Source organism: Mastomys coucha, unplaced genomic scaffold (assembly GCF_008632895.1).
Source record: "Mastomys coucha isolate ucsf_1 unplaced genomic scaffold, UCSF_Mcou_1 pScaffold11, whole genome shotgun sequence".
NCBI lineage: Eukaryota > Metazoa > Chordata > Mammalia > Rodentia > Muridae > Mastomys > Mastomys coucha.
In genome coordinates, this window is record NW_022196893.1 from 17,053,327 (window position 1) to 17,071,633 (window position 18,307).

General features: G+C 50.7%; 1 protein-coding gene and 1 long non-coding RNA gene across 3 annotated transcripts in view; one reads left to right on the top strand and one right to left on the bottom strand.

Annotated features, from left to right (window-relative positions):
• The window catches only part of Cerk (ceramide kinase), a 48,874-nt gene extending 40,138 nt beyond the window's left edge, over window positions 1–8,736 (bottom strand). Inside the window, exon 1 of the mRNA XM_031352161.1 lies at window positions 8,460–8,736. Coding sequence (XP_031208021.1) covers window positions 8,460–8,601 — 142 coding nt within the window. The 5' untranslated portion in view covers window positions 8,602–8,736. The remainder of the gene's footprint in view (window positions 1–8,459) is intronic.
• LOC116077549 lies at window positions 8,270–10,090 on the top strand. 2 transcript variants are annotated; one of them, XR_004113273.1, is made up of 3 exons: window positions 8,270–8,738; window positions 9,146–9,181; window positions 9,345–10,090. It is a non-coding gene; the product is annotated as an uncharacterized LOC116077549 (long non-coding RNA). The 2 variants fall into 2 exon arrangements; XR_004113271.1 differs by having other exon boundaries at window positions 8,708–9,181.
• The last annotated feature ends 8,217 nt before the right edge of the window (window positions 10,091–18,307 follow it).

An 18,307-nucleotide genomic window follows, 5' to 3' on the forward strand; every position in this document is an offset into this window, starting at 1 on the left:
TCCCGTGCCCACCTGGCCAGAATCCCTTGTCCCACGGAATAGGGACCCCGCAAGAAACCCCAGTCCGCGGCAGGATCCTGCCCCAGAGAAGGAGGGAGATAAGAAGAACACATTACAAGAGACAAAAAGAAAGGGCCAGCCCCGTGAAAAGCCCCGTGAAGGGCAAAGCGTATTTTGAATCAGGAAGGACAGGAGTGAGACTAAGGCTTACGTGGGAAAGTAGAAGGAAAACACCTCCATTAGAGAGGGCCATGGTGAGAAGTGCCAGGGATGCAGCTGTGCTGGGGATGTGAGCTAGGATCAGGGTTGTGTCACGGGAGAAGGTGCTGGACACGCACCGTTGGAAGATGGGCAGCTGTGTTTGCACAGAGGCACGGTAGACACCCGCAACACTGACAAGCCAGGAGGACTGAACTGGGTGATTGTTTTTTCTAATTCCCCATCCTGATGCCTGGGGTTCATCCATCATAGGAGTGTTCCAACAGGAGGAAACAGTGAGCATTAAAGGATCCAAGGCCAAAATCAGAGGGAGGAGGATCATGGGCGTGTAGGCAGCGGTTACTTGAACCAGTCTGTGGCCAAAAGAACAGAACCAGGTTCAGCTGAGAAAAGAGAGGAAGAATTAGGCCAGAGAAAAGAAAGCTGACAGGCAAAAGAGCCCACCTACGAAAGCAGCCGGCTCATGGTCCTCTGTGTTGTGTGAGATGTTGGCTGTCTCCAGGCTGACACTTAGAACCAACTCTTCAGAGACAGCAGAGACAGGCTGGCAGCGTGGAGACCACACAATGCCTGGAGTCGCAGGAAGAAGTTAAACCAACAGCTATGTCACCCCTTCCTGGGTCCCCAGAGGGGTAGACACTGTCAAGCTGTCCAGACATAACGGGCTTGCTCCCTACGATGAGAACTGGCTCCACACACCAGGTGCTTCCCCACCACGGGCCGGTACCAGCAGTAGTGGTGTTGGCTCCATGGTCAAGATCTGTGGGGGTCCACAGAGAAATGGTCGCCGGCCCATGTCCTTCAAGCCCTTCAGGAGTCAGGGGTTGAAAGTGGGAGAAAAAGGACCAATATGAGAGCCTCAAGCTAACACCTCAGAGACAGATCCAGACAGGCTGCAGCTACCAATGAAGAGCATTAAGACAGAGGGATCTGTGTTAAAAAACTGCCAGAGAGAAGGGGGGGGGGGGGGGGGGTGGTGACCAGAAGGAAAGCGGGTTGGAGAATGTAAAGTAAACATATTGGCAAGGTCTCAACAAACACAGACATTGTATCTTCAAAAGTATCTTTTGTGTTACTTGGATTTAGGGTGTGGGGTGGAGGCGTGGCATTCCTTTACAAAGCCGACATGCTATATGTGTGAGGCCTTCCTTCCACCTTCAGCACCAAGAAAGAAAAAAAATTAAATGCTAAGTCAAAGAAAAGGATTTTCAAATTTTGAAGATATCGAGATTGTTTTCCCAAAACACCAGAGTAGTTACTTCCACCACGCCTCTCCCTCACTCCCGGAGAGGAGCTGGGGGCGGTTCCTGAGGCCCCTGAAGCGTCCCTACTAGGGATGCTCTTCGGCTTAACCTCCCAGTCACAGGCTGAAGACAGCATCTCTGTGGCCTCCACTTCAGGATCTGTTTCTGTGAATGGCATCTCTTGTCAATCATACATCTATGTATGTATCTTCTACTTATTTATCATCTACCTATCAGTAATCTATCTTCACCTGTCTATCAATAATTTATCAACCAATGATCTATCAGCCATCTTTTTATTGATATGTCTATCATTCATCTACCATCCATCTTTCTACCATCTACTTATTTATCAATAATTTATCCATTATCATCAAGCTGTCTATTACTGTCTACTCTTCCATTTCCTGTCGTTTGGAGGAGTGTCTATTTGGAGTGTCTATTTGGAGACAAGATCTTACTATGTAACCCAGGATGGCCTTGAACTCATGTCCTTCTGCCTCCATCCCTCTCAAGTGCTGGGATAACAGGTATGCACTTGCATGCCTGGTTCCACTTTCCTACCAATATTGTTTTGTTTGGAAACAGGGACTTGCTGTAGAGTCCAAGTTGGCCCTGGTGGTGACCCCCCTCCCTTCCAAATCCCCGGATTATAGACGTGTGGTATGAGACCTGCCTTTAATTTTTCATAGATGCTTAAAAGTTTTTTTTTTTTTTTACTTTTTAAGCTTTGTTATCATATCTGTCACACACACACACACATACACACACACACACAAGCACATGCACGCACCATCTTTTTGGGTTTTGTTTTTTTTGTTTTTTTCCTTTTGGAGACAGGGTTTCCTCTGTGTAGCCCTGGCTATCCTGGAATTCACTCTGTAGACCAGGTTGGTCTTGAACTCAGAGATCTACTTGCCTCCCGAGTGCTGGGACTATATGGATGTTTTACAATTTTCATGTTGTCATATGGTTTAGCCTTTCTTGTTTCATCGTAGGCTAAGAAGGCCTGCTGCCCATCCACAGGTTCTCGGGTTTCTTTAAAGAATTTGCTTTTGAATAAACATCTATAATCCCCCTGGCTCCAACTTTAAAAAAAATTTACTCTCACAAATCATTCACAAAAGTACTGGAAAGCCCAGTATGGTTCATGCCTCTAATTCTAGCATTTAGGAGGCTCAAGTAATTGGACCTCTTCAAGTGTGAGGACAACCTGGGCTACATAGACCAGGCTGGGCTGGAAAGCAAGACTCAATCTCAAAACCTCAACAACAAAAAGGTAGTAGTGATTTTTTTTCACATAATAAAATGCAACACAAGCAAATCTTAAAACAGACCTTTTCCTTAATCTAGCTTGGTCCAGCTTTCTTCTTCTTTTTTGTTTTTTTGTTTTTAGAGACAGGGTTTCTCTGTGTAGCCCTGGAACTCTCTCTGTAGACCAGGCTGGCTTCAAACTCAGAAATCCACTTGTCTCTGCCTCCCAAGTGCTGGGATTAAAGACGTACACCACCACTGCCCGGCTTTCAGCTTTCTTCTTTAAAGTTGCGCCCAAGGGAAAGAAAAGCAGGTGTCCCCAAAGGATCCCAGAATTCTTCTGTTCTTACACACACACTCAAAGGTGGAGACAAGTCCAAGAATGCAACAATGTGTAAACTATGTGTGTGTGACACACACACACACACACTATTTAAGTCAAGAATTAATCATAGATAGATAGTTTTTAAAACCAGTAAAGAGAGACAGTGATGTCAGGAGTTTTGCCTGTTTCTGTGTGGCTGTGTTTCAGTAAACCACCTGGCAGTGAAACCCAGCCCTTGGAGACAGCTGGGCAGAGAGCGGCCCCAGAACTGCAGGTGGGGGAGGTTCTGGGCTCTGGCTCCTATGCTCTAGCTTGGCAATGCTTACACAGGTGCAGCTATCAAAACACATCTAACTGTGCCCTTAAAATATGAGGATTTTATTGCAGGAGAATCAGATCTCAGTGAAGCCGCTCTTTAAACAAAACAAAACATGTTTCACAGCAGCAAGTTATAATATGAGAAATCCCTGTTTCTTTCCTAGCTCCCCCACCCCCGCCCCATGCGTTTCTACATACACGGAAACACCAACCATTAAGCACTCTGCCTGTATGATATTAAAGTCTTTTTTTCTGCTTTTTAGATTTTTTTTTTAAAGATTTGTTTTTATTTTAAAGTGATGTCTCTGTCTGTGATACTATGGACAGGTGAGTACAGGAGCCCATTGAAGCTAGAGTTACATGTGTTTGTAAGCAGCCCAATGTGGGTGCTGGCAATCAGACTCGGGTCCTCTGCAAGACCGGTGCATGCCCTTAACTTCTGAGCCATGTTGTCTCCAGCCCTGCTTTCAGGATTTTTAAAAAATTATTATTATTATTATTATTATTATTATTATTATTATTATTATTATTATTATTTTGCAAGAGGATGCTGGTGACCCACCCTAGGGCCTTGTGTGTGTGGATATGTACTCTGCTGACCCACCCTAGGGCCTTGTGTGTGTGGATATGTACTCTGCAGCTCAGCTAGACCTTCAGTCCCATGATTTCTTTTTGTAAGCTTGCTTATTCATGGCCCACGGTGGGGGAATGATGAAGGTGTAGGCAAAAAACAGCAGTGACTTGCCCTTGAGCTCACTGCCAGCTCTGGGGCACCCAAGGCGGGGCTGGTAGAAGACAAAGGAGAGGGGCTGGAGATGGCTCAGTGGTTAAGAGCACTGATTGCTCTTCCAGAGGTCCTGAGTTCAATCCCCAGCAACCACATGGTGGCTCACAACCATCTGTAATGAGATCTGATGCTCTCTTCTGCTGTGTCTGAAGACAGCCACAGTGTACTCATATGCACAAAATAAATTACTATTACAAAAAAAGAAGACAAAGGAGGTTTTTCCCCACAAAGGCAGGGGCCCCGATGCCACCCTTGAGTCTTCAGCACACTCTGAAACTCAGCCCATTGATAAGCAACAAATGCAGAATTGATAGTGTGCCCTGTTGCACCCCGGGGTGGGGTGGGGTGGGGCGGGGGGTGGGTGGGAGAAGGCCAGATGGCCACTCCAGACTGCCTCAAGTTCAACCAGTGACCCACTTAGAGAAGCCCCCCTCATTTCCTGTCTTTAGTCTGCCCCACTTCCGCTCTGGCTGTGGCCCGGGAAAAGCGGAGAAGCACTCGCTGGCTCAGCTTCCTCCTGGGCTGATCTCCCCCTCCCAAGGCTGAGTCCTTATCTCACTTGCTGGGCACTTGGCATCGAGCGTGGCAACCGCCCCAGAAAGAGTATGTGTCCGGGTTCAGAGCCTCCTTCTACTGTGTGCCAGGCGCCTAGAGAACAAGTAATCCGTATGTATCTTACAGTTCTCGTGCCTACAGCAGGAGAGGACAGACGGAGCAGGAGATAACCTACCCAGCTGCTTGCACAGTGTCCCTCAGGGCTGTCTGTGAGTTTCAGGGCTGCCGGCCTCTCACAGGTCTTGCAATCTGTTTTTGCACAATCTTCTGCCCAAGGTTCCCAGCCCAGGCAATTCAGGTGTGTCCAGACACACCTGGGGAGTGGCAGATTGGAAGTGCCACTGGCTAACTGAATTAAACGTGCCATGAACTACTCAGAGCATGCTCTCTGACTCCACAGACTCAGATCTCACCTTATTCTAAAGTAGGTCTACTTCTCTGGGGATTGGAAACACGGGGGTGGGGCGGCCGGGGGCCAAGATGACCCCCCTTCCCCCACCCCCACCCCCAAGTCACAGTTTGCCAACTTTGTTTTTGTTTTCACCGTGGAGGCGGAGAGCATCAGGAAAGGGGAAGTGAGCAGGGTGCTTTCTGAGGCAGCCTACTAAAGGGTCCCTTGCAGCCTGTCCTAAAGAAGACCGGTCTATTTGGGGCTGCTACCCAAGTGGCCATGAATGAGCCTACACAAAAGTGGCTGCACCCTTCACAGGGGTGACGCAATACACAATACACACAGAGCTGGCCAGCTGCGAAAGCCACCTGCCCGCAAAAACAAGCTGACAACAAGCAGACAATGCCCGCAAACTAAGCCTAGAGGCTCTCACGGTTTTCTCACCGGAAACCATGAGAGCATCTGACTGACTGTGTCAACGCTGACATGGGGCGGGGGGGGGGGGGGGGGGGGGGGGGGGGGGGGACGGGGACGGGTGATGTCCCACCCCACATCTCACAAAGGAGAATGGGTCTTGTCCTTGTCTTCGTGGCCTCCCTGGCCCAGAAGAGCCAGTGCTCTCCTGTGAAATAGCTCCCCATCTTGGAGCCCGTGTCGGTGTGACCCAGAGTGAAGGGATGTAGCTCACACAGACTGAGCACCCCCATGTAACAGCATTCTTACCCTAAGTCTAGATTCTAGACCCTAGAAACTTACCTGAAATTCAACCCACTCAGGCCTAGGCAGAACAGCGGTAATAAAGAAAGCGGTAACAAAAGAGACATGGCTCTGGGAGGTGGTGCTGGGCACCTGGGAAGAACTTTAGGGTCATCCCAGGGGCTGAGCCACAGAACGGCACTCTAAGGACAATGCTGCTTTGAGCCCAACGCCAGAAACCAGGTTGGTCCTGAGGCTATCTTAGCCCTACTACCTGCAGCTCAGGCTGCAGAGCCTCCTAGCACAATGCCAGAGTACTTATGGCCCCAACTACCCACAAAGCCATTCTGGGTAGAATGAGTGAGTGAGTGAATAAAGGAATGGATGGCAACTGAAACTCTGAGTGTCCTCCAGGGAGTCCCGACTCCTGCCATTCCCACTCTCAACAAGTTTTTTTTTTAAAGATTTATTTATTTATATTATTTATATGAGTACATTGTAATTATCTTCAATACAGAAGAGGACATAGGATTCCATTAGAGTTGGTTGTGAGCCACCATGTGGTTGCTGAGAATTGAATTCAGGACTTCTGGAAGAGCAGCCAGTGTTCTTAACCACTGAGCCATCTCTCCAGCCCTCTCAATAAGTTTTAATAGAGAACACCATGCTTCTCCCACAGGTGCCTTCTCAAGGTGACAGTCAGCCCCACTTCACCCAACCTTGCCTACCTCCATCGTCCCCCCCTAGACTGGGTCAACTACCTTCTTTCTACTCTTCTCTGTCTCTCCTCTCTATCCTCCCTGAAGAGATCACCAGGTCTTTGTCAAAAGAAAAACAAATTAAGCTGGGGGCTGGAGAGATGGCTCAGCAGTGACTGCTCTTCTAGAGGTCCTGAGTTCAAAGTCCAGCAACCACATGGTGGCTCACAACCATCTGTAATGCTATCCAATGCCCTCTTCTGGTATGTCTGATGACAGCTACAGTGTACTCATATGCATAAAATAAATAAATCTTAAAAAAAAATTAAGCTGGAAACCACCATCCCTTGATACCCACAATAAAGACCAATGCCCACTTCAGCCTGCCAGACCGAGGGAGTCCTAGCCCCTACTCTCCAGCTCTTCCCCACCAACTGTGACCCTGTCTCGAGGTTCTTCTGGTCTTTATCAGTTTGCCATCAAATACTCTGCCTCTGCAGGTTTCTCTGGGCAAGCACCATCAAGGAAGTGAGGCCTGCTTAGCCCATCCTGTACTGGTGAGTGACCACCCTTTTGGGACTCAAGCCTACTCTCGGAGGTTCTTCTCAGGACCCAAGCCCATTAGATGCCCTTGTCCCCATGTGTCCCTCTGTGCCTCCTTAAGTGGAAAAGGCCTCCTTCCATCAGCCACTAGGCTAGAATCCCCAGGTCCATCCCTAGCAGACACTCAAGGGAAACTTGCAGGGGATGTTTGGTGTTTGGTGGTAAAGCCTGTGTTTAGCAAGCCACAAGCCCTGGATTCTATCATTCCCAGCAAAGAAAGAGGAAATGAAAAGTTGGGTTTGGTGGCACACATCTATAATACCAGTTTGAGGCTGACCTGAAGCACATAGAAAAACAGTCTCAAAACAAATAAACACACACACACACACACACACAACCAAAATGAGCAAGGAATGAATGAAACTGATAGCCCTAGCCCCCCCAAACCCCCGGGTGTCCACACACAATCTTCTGAAATCCTCCTTTTAAGGAGGATTGAATGACATCCTTAAAATCTCCGCCAATCTGGCCAGGCAGTGGTGGCACACGCCTTTAATCTCAGCACTTGGGAGGCAGAGGCAGGCGAATTTCTGAGTTCCAGGCCAGCCTCGTCTACAGAGTGAGTTCCAGGACAGCCAGGGCTATACACAGAAACCCTGTCTCGAAAAGCCAAAAAAAAGAAAAAGAAAAAGAAAAAGAAAAGAAAAGAAAAAAAAGAAAATCTCCGCCAATCCTTCAGCTACCAGACAACCTGCAGCAAAGCCCGGGAGAGTGGCTCCAGTGTCCTTGCACCATCTCAGTCACTGCGGGTGGGTTGCGTCTTTCCCAGAGCTGGCCTAAAGCAACCACTCTTTCAACCCTGAGGGCCTCTGAGAAGCGTGCACACTCCATCGGAAAGTCAAAGCCCCTTGCTCAACTGCCTAGTCGCAGGAAGTCCCTGCCAGGGCCCCACTGGGCTTCTCCCATAGAGAAGCAAGTGTCTGGACTGGGTTCATTGTATTGGAGGAAGGAGATGACCAGAAACCAGTCCTGTCCAGGTGTACCAGAGCCATCCGGACGGCAGCACCAGCAACAGACCAGCCCTGGGGTCCCGCGGATGCTCCGGGGTGGGGGGGTGGGGCTGTGGACATCCGCTCTTCCCCTCCCCCTCCAGCACCTCCAGAGGCTTTGTCATCCCAGTTCCAGGAGTATCTGGGCTCTCAGCACCCGGACGGATCCCCGCCAGAGGCCGCAGAGTACTTAGACTGCCCGGCACCCGGGCTCTGCGTCTCGGATTCCCCGCGCCTCTGTACCCCGGCCGCTTCTCCCCGTGCTCCGGGTCTCCTCCCTCAGAGTTCCGCCCCATCCCAGCCTGCCCGGAGCGCTCGGGCTACGCAGGCCAGGGATGGATGCAGCGCCGGCCCCACCAGCCCGGGATGGCCACACTTACCGGCACCCGGCGCGGAGGGCCCGGGCTCCGGGCTCCGCCACCAGCGTAGCAGAGCCCGCGCGGGCTCCAGGCTGACGGCACAGCGTTGCCGCTTCACCCATAGCACCGAGTGCAGAGGCTCCGCCGCCCCCATGGCCCCCATCGCCGCCGGCGCGGCCTCGTCCGCCGGGCGCGGGGCGCGCGGACGCCGGGGGGGTGCGCGGGACCGTTAGCGGCCCCTGCAGTCTGCCGGGCGGTGGCGCGGGGAGGCGGGAGCGGGAGGCGGCGCTGCGTCACCCGGTACGCAGAGAGGGTGGCGGGGATCCGGGAGGAGGCGACCAGGGTGAGGACAAGAGAGGCTGGACTTGAGGACAGAGAAGAATCAGAAACAGAGGATCGAGGGAGCCTAGGTTGAGGAGCAGAAAAGGCCTAGGGAGGAACGGGAGGGGTCAGAGGAGGAGACTGAGGGACCTGGGGAGGGCGGTCGGAGCCGCTGACTTCGCTGAAAGACGCTAGTCTGCCACTCTCGCTGCCCCTGGGCTCGGCTAGGTCTGCACGCAAGACGGGGTAGGGAGGGCTGCAAAGGGTCAGGCGGACTCCCAGCAGCGCGGAAATGTCCGGGCGGTCCTGTGCTGGCTATGGGAAGCCTTGGAACTGCCGGTGTGCGCCCACGAGCGATGTGACCTTGGGCATCTGTCTCTTTTTAGGTCTTGGTCTCCTGGCGGCTAGCAAGAGTCCTGCAGGTTGGGTCCCAGTAGGCAAAGGACGGCTAGGGAGGGAGAGGACAGGGGTTGCCTTCCAGGGGAGTGAAAGCTGGATATGTGGATGATTGTGGATCTACAGCCACCAGAGAGACAGGAGAAGGAGTCTTCGTGTCAGTCACCTGACTGTCTCCCTCCCAAACAGACCCAGGGAACCGGAGTGGCTGTTCCGGATGCAGCTTAACATGGGAAAGTTCAACATGTCCACCTCAGGAAGGTCTTCCTGGACTCCGTCTCTCCCCAGCTAAAGCGTCCCAAGGCACAGCAGGGCAGAATTCAACACTGCACGCAAAGCATATCTACGCATCTCTGCGAAAATTTCATGGGCATATGGGCATGTCCCTGCACATAATGTTGTCACTCAGATATTGGCTGCATGATGGCATCTGTTCACATCTGACCAAGGAAGAGTCTCCTCAGACACACTAGCTGGTCCAAGAGTACAGGGCTCTGGTGTGACAGAGCTAAGCCTCACAGCAGGGTCAGCTTTCAAGAAGACTTGGAGAGGCTCCTGCCCTCCCTCCTCAGTTTTCCTGATGTTGCAGACTGAGGCGGAGCTGGCCAAGTCCTGTGCCTCTGGTACCTTGCCTGTGCCTGGTACCAGAGTGCTAAGGTACAGGTCTGATCCTGTCGGTGCCCTGTGTCCATCTGTAGGGCAGGGACAACCATGATTCACTAGCTTCTTGGAAGCCCAGCCCAGTGGTAGGCTCCCTGACAGCCCTGGAGTGTTGGTTAGACCCAGGCAGAATCCTAGCCCCACCCTGGAGCAAGCTGGACCTGATCTCGCTCAGTGGTTAGTTGAAGCAAGGGCTGCCCCAGCTCTTTCCTTCCGCGGCTGTCTGGATGAGGCTTGGGGAATGTGGACATGAAATGTTTTCAGAAACCTGATGTCATTGCTGGCAGTGCTGCTGCTCTTACAAGTGAGGGGTTGTGCCAGGCAAGGGCAGCAGGGGCTAGGGACTCTAGAACAAGAGCCTCTCTGTTGGGGTCTCTTCCCGTCCTCCTGCCCCTTCACACTTAAACATGCATGGTATTATTATTATTATCATTATCATCATTATTATTATTATTATTATTATTATTATTATTATTATTATTTTGAGACAGGGTTTCTCTGGGTAGTCCTGACTGTCCTGGAGCTCACTCTAACTTAAAGATCTACCTCCCTCTGCCTCCCAAGCGCTGAGATTAAAGGTATGAGCCACCACACCTGGAGATTAATGCAGTGTTTATTTGTAAGTGTTTATATCCACGAGGGCTTGACTCCACCCTAGTCCTAGAGGAGCTCTATCCAGGAAGATACAGCCACACAGACCACAAAATACTAGAGAGCCTGAGGAGGGGCCCCTGGGTGAATTATAGCCCACTCATGAGAACCAGGATCTCCCAGTGGCTACTGTAGGCTGAAATGTATCCTGCCTCCCCCTCAATTCGAATTCTGAAGCTCTAAGTTGGAGTGCCATAGATAGTGGCTTATTTGGAGACAGGGCTTTTAAAGAGGTGAGTCATTGAAGGCTTTAAGGGAGGTGGGCAATAGCTTAGTTCATGGACAGAGGTTGCCACTTCTCCAAACACACTCATCCACATATGTGCACCTGCACACATAAGAACACATATGTACAAACAAATTATACCATTAAGGTAGTCTCAATTCAGGTCAACTGGTGTACTTAGTATAGGGGAGATCTGAACACAGACCCAGGGGTGTGTACATAGAACACAAACTATGAGAAGCATTGGAGGAATGGCCATCTACAGGCCTCAGGCGACACCAGCTTGGTTGGACTCTTGGTGTTGGGCTTCCTGGATGTTAAAAGTTCTGTGGTGACCCTGGCCAACTAGCATGTTAGCCTGACAGCCTGGGTAGCTACAGTGCCAGGACTCCCTGGGGAGCCTCTGGCAAGGGGAGGGCAGCCTAATGAGGGCTGTGTTCTGGGAAGCTGAGGTAGACTGCATGGAAAGGCTCAGGCCCTCCAGGCCGAGGACCATGATGAGTATAGCACTGGCGCAGGGGGGGCGGGGAGGGATTAAGGAAAGGAGGATGCTCTCTACGCAGAGCATCTGCCAGGCCCTTGCTGCCTCTGAGTCCCCATGGGGCTCATCAATTGTTGGGTGTGAAAGCAGCTGACAGAGCCTTGGAAACACCAGCACAGCCTGGATCAGTCCTGGGATGTGGGTCTCTGCACTGGGACACACACCCAGATACACCCCCGCCCCCTCGGCTTCCCAGGCTCTCTGGCTTCGCTCTTACCTGACTGGTATACCCTTCCCTTACTGGGCCCTGATCCAAACACCTTCTTACATGGCTATTTGCAAAGTTTTTACCCACTCTCCTTACCCACAGCCACCTCTTTATGCTTGCTGAGGCCTCTGGCTGTCCCTGAACTTCAACCCATGCCTGACTCCCTTACCGCCAATGATGCCCCAGCCTGTCCTTGGCCTGGTGTATACACACCTGGCCCCAGGTTTAGAGGGGCTATATGAACGGGAAGACCAGGGTTTAGGTTCGGCTCCAGCAGCCTGGAGCCCTCAGGAACTAGACACGGTTCTCCTCCTGTCATATGCCAAGCTGAGCCACTCAGTTTCAGACCTGATGCTCGGGGTCATGTAAATCTGGGACTCTAACCAGCTGTGGCCAGGTTCTCTCACACATGGGCTGACTGGCTCCTGAGATCCTGTCTAGTCCCTCCCATTGGGTCCCCCCCTGGGGAGTAGCACCTTCAGTCTTAGTCCTTTCTGAGCTCCCCTCTCTTCGGGAGCCTATGCTCCTGTTTACACTTGGCCCGCCTGCTTATCTTCCCAAGCTTCCTCCCTGATGAAGTCAGCAGGACTAATTGACATCAGAAACTAGAACACTGCTGGGCGGGGCCAGGGCATCTGGCAGGCCATACCCGCCGACTGCCAGGAATGCTGCCCTCTGCCCTCCACCCTCGAGGAAGAGCCTTTCCAAACACTAGCTGTCAGAGCTGACTGCCTGGAAGAAATGTCCTACGCTCGGAAGCCTGGATGGTGTTTGAGAGTCAGACTCGTGATTCACAAAATGCACCGCTCTAACCTGCCCTCAGGACCCTGACAATGACTGGAAACACCCATTAGCTATTCCACTTAACAGATGGCAAATGGAGACCCCAGAAACCAAACTGATTTGTTCAAGTGACAGATGAGAGCAGTTGGACAGGAGGGTGGTCAGGCTCTCCTGTCCCCCAACGGAGTTGAAATGAGAAGTTAGAAAGTAGCATAAGCCCAGCTCAATGCTATGAGCAGACGTGCTGGCTTCTCAGGCACCTCTACTGGGACAGCCAGTCCACCTTCAAGAGGGCAGGTAGGAGAAGAATATTCTGGCAGAAGTGTCCTCTCTCATCTAGGAAATTTAGGCTTCAGCTGAAGAGCAGGTGGTCCTTAGTGTGACAGGGTCTAGAAGGGCTTTAGGGTAGGTTGGGCCAGAATAACCCTGTATTGGAGACAGAGATTGAGGCGCTTACTCCTCTGGAGAGCTGGGGGAGTACCCTGCCTAGATTGGTGGTGGGATAGAGATAGCTCTTGACCATGTCATGGGGAGGTGACTGACAGCAGTGCTGGCAGGGAGCGCTCAGGGAGGGAACAGAATGTGTGCCGGGCTCTCCCAGGCTTAGATAAATGATAACAATGTAGCCGTGACTCATTCCAGAGAGTAGAAGCTGCCACAGAGTTCAGCTTTAGGAATTGGGTGAACCTCACCACCAAAAGTGCCCATTAGTGGTGGTACCTGTGACCCTCCAAGACTTAGCTGAGTGGCCTTTGAACATTGGTAGTTGTTTGGGTAGCCTCGAAGCACTCACTGGGGACCCTGATCTGGAGGAAGAGATGGGAGGATGCAGAGGCCATTGCTATCCCTTCATGCGTACTTGGAGGGGCAGGAGACCTTCTTCAGCCCGTGCGTGCTTCACTTTCTGACAAACCCAGGGTCTTGGAAGCAACACCCTCTGGAGAAGACCATTTCAGAGAGAGAATACAAGCCTCATCAGGCAAGAGGCTTTGCAACATTGGGAATGAAGTATTGGATCCAACCCCAAATCAAAACCAGAAGGGATTTTAAGAGTCTAAAAAGAAACTGAATACCACTAAACTCAACATTCATGGGTGGCAAAGAAGATACTGTGACCCCAAGAAAAGCCACACTAAAGGCATTGCTGGGCAGTGCTGACAGAGAGGGATGGGTGGCCACAGTGTTACCCAGGAGGATGAGGGACCAACTCTACCACCCTCAACAGTCTGCTAGAAGCCTGGGATGGGGGGTGGTGAGGAAACCTGAATTGAAAGGGAGGTACTGCACCTTGAGAAGAACGCTGACTATGTGAGATCAGGAAGCCTCAGGTTGCTCACCCCACCGTTATCTACAGATAGAGGAACCGAAGCTGTAGTGCCTGTGTGTGCATGTGCATGAGGAAGGTCAGAGGACAGCTTGCAGGAGTCAGTTCCCTTCTATCATGTGGATTATGGGGATCAAACACAGGTCATCAGGCTTGGCAGTTTTGCCTGCTGAACTGTTTTGAAGTGTCCCCCTCCCCACAAAAAATCCACTTCCCTATACCATTCTCCTCACAGGGCTGCCACTTCTGATGTTCTCCATCAGACCTTGACACTCAATTCTACGTAGACCAGCCACTGTGGCTTCTGCAGAGAGCAGAGCCCTACTCTTCCCCTGCAGATATCTGCCTGTCAAAGGTGACAGGGCTGCGAAGCTCCAATCATTTGCTGCCAGTTAGGGACAAGGACTCTGGTGGCTAGGTTGGCAGAGTTTTCGAGAGAAGACAGGAAATGACACTCTCATAAGTGACTCTAAAATAGTAATGGGTTTGGTTTTAAAGTGGAAAGTGTTTTGCGGCAGGCTAAAGTCCTGGCACAGGACTTTATGGGGCATCCAGAGGTCAGTCTGCAATGGCTGGATTAGCAGCAGAGAGTTAAGCCAGACTCAAAAGGTCACTGTGCGCTGGCGGAAGATGGATGAACACAGGGCAGCATTGTATGTAAATGCCCAGACAGGAAGGATACAGAAGCCTGAGAGATGCTCCTGCTGGAAGCACGTGGAAGACATGCCGGGTGTGGGCATGCTGGGTGAGAGGGGACTCAATACGTTGCACTGGGATCCTTCCATCCCTGGGAGCCAGCAGGGAAAATCTCTATGGCAACCCCCAAATCCAGGGTGCCAGCTTACCCTGGAGACCCAGACCCCACAGGGGAGCTGCAGCCTGGTGCTGATCGAGGGAGGAGGTAGGGCTCCTCAGGGATTAACAAAGTGCCAGGGTCAGAGGGACAAACAGAAGAGCCCCATCCTGCAGCCCTTCTGTTTGAGTTGCTGATTCAAGGAACAATGTGACTCATGTTCCTGGCCACTTACTCAGTTAAGACTCACAGTTATCAATACCTTCACCGTGGAAGGAAAAGCTTCATTTCCCATAAAGGACCCCTGTACCCCTAAGCTCTGCACCTTGCCCTGCACCTGCCCTGGGAACCACTAACCTCATTTCTGTCTGGCTTTGCCCGTTCTAGATTTTTCCTAAAGTAGAATCACATGCTACCTTCCCCCCCTCCAGACTCCCTACTGGGAACAGAACGAGCCTTGCACATACTAGGGAAATGCCTTACCATGCGGTTACACTTCCAGTCCCACTAAATGGCCTCTCTGTCTGACTTCCACTTAGTGCAGTGTTTCTCAACCCATTGGGTTCAAATGACCCTTTCACAGGGGTGGCCTAAAGCCATAGGAAAACACAGATATTTACATTATGATTCATAACAGTAGAAAAATTACAGTTACAAAGTAGCGATAATAACTTTATGGTCGGGTCACCCCATGAGGTACTGCATTAAAGGATCGCTGTGCAAGGACGGTTGAGAGCCGCTGACCTGGGGTCTCAGTGCACTCTCCACAAAACTGGAAACTGAATAATTCCATTCATTCACTCAGTGTCTCATGTTGTAACCCAGACTGACCTGAAATTCATTATGCAGCCCAGACTAGCCTCAAACTTGCAGCAAACCTCTCGATTCAGCCTTCTGAGTGCTGGCATTACAGGCACGTGTCACCATGTCTGGTGGCTGGAACCTAATGAGTTACGAACAACAGGAATTCATCATGCTCATAGTCTGGAGGTTGGGCAGTTAAAAAGAAATCAAAGTGCTGGCAGATTCAGTGCCGTCCTCAGACAGGGCAGAAAGGACAGAGGGCCAAAGGTATGAACACTTTGTCCTCATGTGATAGAGAAACAGGGGAACAGAGAGACCCTAAGCCAGCTCCCTCAAGCTCTCAGGGCCATGCATCTATCTATTCACAGCGGATGTCCACCTAAAATTGTCACAACTTCTTCTTCAAAGGCCCCTGTCTCCATGTCACTGCACAGGGGACTCGGTTTCGGTGTCGATTAAACAGTTTCAAGGTCTGTCTTAGTTAGGGTTTTATTACTGTGAAGAGATACCATGACCAAGGCAACTCTTATAAAGGACAACGTTTAATTGGGGCTGGCTTACAGGTTTAGAGGTTCAGTCCATTGTCATCATGGTGGGAAGCACGGCAGCATCCAGACAGACATATTGCTGGAGAAGGAGCTAAGAGTTCTGCATTTTGATCTTAAGGCAGCCAGGAATGACTATCTTCTGCAGGCAGCCAGGAAGGGGGTCTCTCTACCGCACTGGGTGGAACCTAAGCACAGGAGTCCTTCAAAGCCCGCCTACACAGTGACACACTTCCTCCAGCAAGACCACACCTATTCCAACAAGGCCACACCTCCTAAGAGTGCCACTTCTAATGGGCCAAGCATATTCAAACCACCACAAAGTCTATCCACTTTTCTGTCTCTTCCTGCTGTTCTTGTGGCTGACTTGTACTTTGTCATGGTGTGCTGCGTTGATTTATTCCTTCACGGGCCGATGGGCGTTTGGTTGCTTGCACTCTTTGGCTGTAGGAATAATGGACTCTGGACACTCAGGGATGAGTTTTTGTGGATACACAGAGGAGTGGGATTGCTGGGTCTTCTGCCCCTCCCTCTTTAACTGTTTGAGGAACTGTCAGACTGTTTCCCATTCAGCCTCACTGCCTGACAAGCAGAGAAAGGCACAGAAGGTCCCAGCCTTCACGTGTCTGTTCTGTTGCTTATGGTTCCCTGTTGGCAGTAGCCATCTGTAAACAAAAGTTCACACAAAGATGGTATACCCTGCCAGGCAGTGGTGGTGTACGCCTTTAATCCCAGCATTTGGGAGGCAGGGGCAGGAGGATTTCTGAAGACGAGGCCAGCCTGGTCTACAGAGTGAGTTCTAGGACAGCCAGGGCTACACAGAGAAACCCTGTCTTGAAACCACCCCCTCCAAAAAAAGGGTGTGTGTGTGTGTACTTGTGAGTTGGCTCAGTGGTTAAGAGCTCTGACTGTTCTACCAGAGGTCCTGAGGTTGATTCTCAGCAACCACATGGTGGCTCACAACCATCTGTAATGAGATCTGATGCCCTTTTCGGGTGTGTCTGAAGACAGCTGCAATGTACTCACATACATAAAATAAATACATCTTTAAAAAAAAAAAAGAAAAAAAAAGAAGCCATGCCGTTCACTGAACCTTTTGCAAGGCTGATTAACTGATCAGAAGGTCAGTGACTGTGGACAGCTTGGGATGTTACAGATCCAGGACCTAATTACAGTCGTCTTGGACTATCTTCAGAGCCCTAATAGCCATTCCTTGCTCACCTCTGGGTCAGACCAAATGCTCTAAGACTAACAGATAAAACCCTCTTGGAATGTGTTGACTCAGCAGACCACTTTGCTGCACGCTGTCTCTCTGATGCCCTCACCAATGTACTTGAGAAACACCTTGATTTGTGACTTTCTTCTTCATTTTTGACTATAAAAAGTTCATGAAACTACTTCATATCAAAACACGAAGTTTGGAGTAACCTAAATTTGTGTTTGTGGGCTATGGTCACTTAAGTTTAGGTTTGGGATAAATTTTTCTCAGCTCCCACTGAGGTGAGAGCTGACTTTGCATTGGTGTAAATTGCCTCACTGGGTTTGGCTTAGCTTATCTGTGAGAAAGCAGATCTGATGTGTATTACTTACATACCTTTCCTCTCACTTGGCTTTTCATTGACAAGGCCGCTGCTTACTTATCTCCGTCTCCAGCTCCAACTCTGTCTACCTCTCTATCTTCCTCCGGTTCAATTCCCAGCACTGGAAATTAAAAAACAAAACAAAAAAAACCATAGTAGTTTCTGCCTCAGATTGGGGGTATTCTAGACCAGTCAGAGCAGACTGGATCAGGATGGCACCAAAGCAGAGCTGATGTCTATGGTGATTGACAGGGCATGGGTGATAAGGGTTTGGGTCCCACATATGCCTCAGCATCATGTCTTGGTGGGTGGGTGCCTGTTCGTTGTGTGAGAAAAGTGTTCCAATGGGGCTGTGTGTCTGGACTGGTGGTCACATTTGAGACTGCTGTTCAATGAGCATGTGACTGTCAATCTGCCCCGGGAGCCCCATGCCTCAGTTTACCAGGACAGTCCTGCTGTGCACCTACTGTGCCAACATCATTACAGCTGCTCCTCCAGGTTCTCTTTTCCAAAGCAGCTCTGTGGGTGACTAGTGGCCTTGCCACCCACAATATGTAAGGACAGCAGGCAGAAGAGGGGATCCCAAGAGGACATTATGGCCCCAGCAAGACAACAAGGAGGATGGCAGGGGTCTGAAGAGGGAGGGGTGGCTTTGGGGACCCAGCTTTGTGTATGTTAGCGATGAGAGTCTGCCTTCATCCCTTGAAGCCGCAGTTTTTCTGCATGAGAACTGAGAGTCGGATCACAGATCCAAGTGGGCAAAGACTAGAGTTCAAACCCAGGCTCTGCCTGCCAGTAGCCGAATGCCCTCACTAGCCCTCTTCCTTGTGGCAGGGCTGTCCCCAGCACTGTGGGATGCTTCCACTCAATAGATGCCTATAATGGCTCCCAGTATGATAAGAATAAATCACCTCCGAACATTGCCAAATGCACCCCTGGAGAAATACTGCTTCCATTCTCTGTAAACATAGACCCTAAAACCCACCATATAGGATGCCATGCTGCTGCCCGTGGTAGCTTGTATACACACAACACTT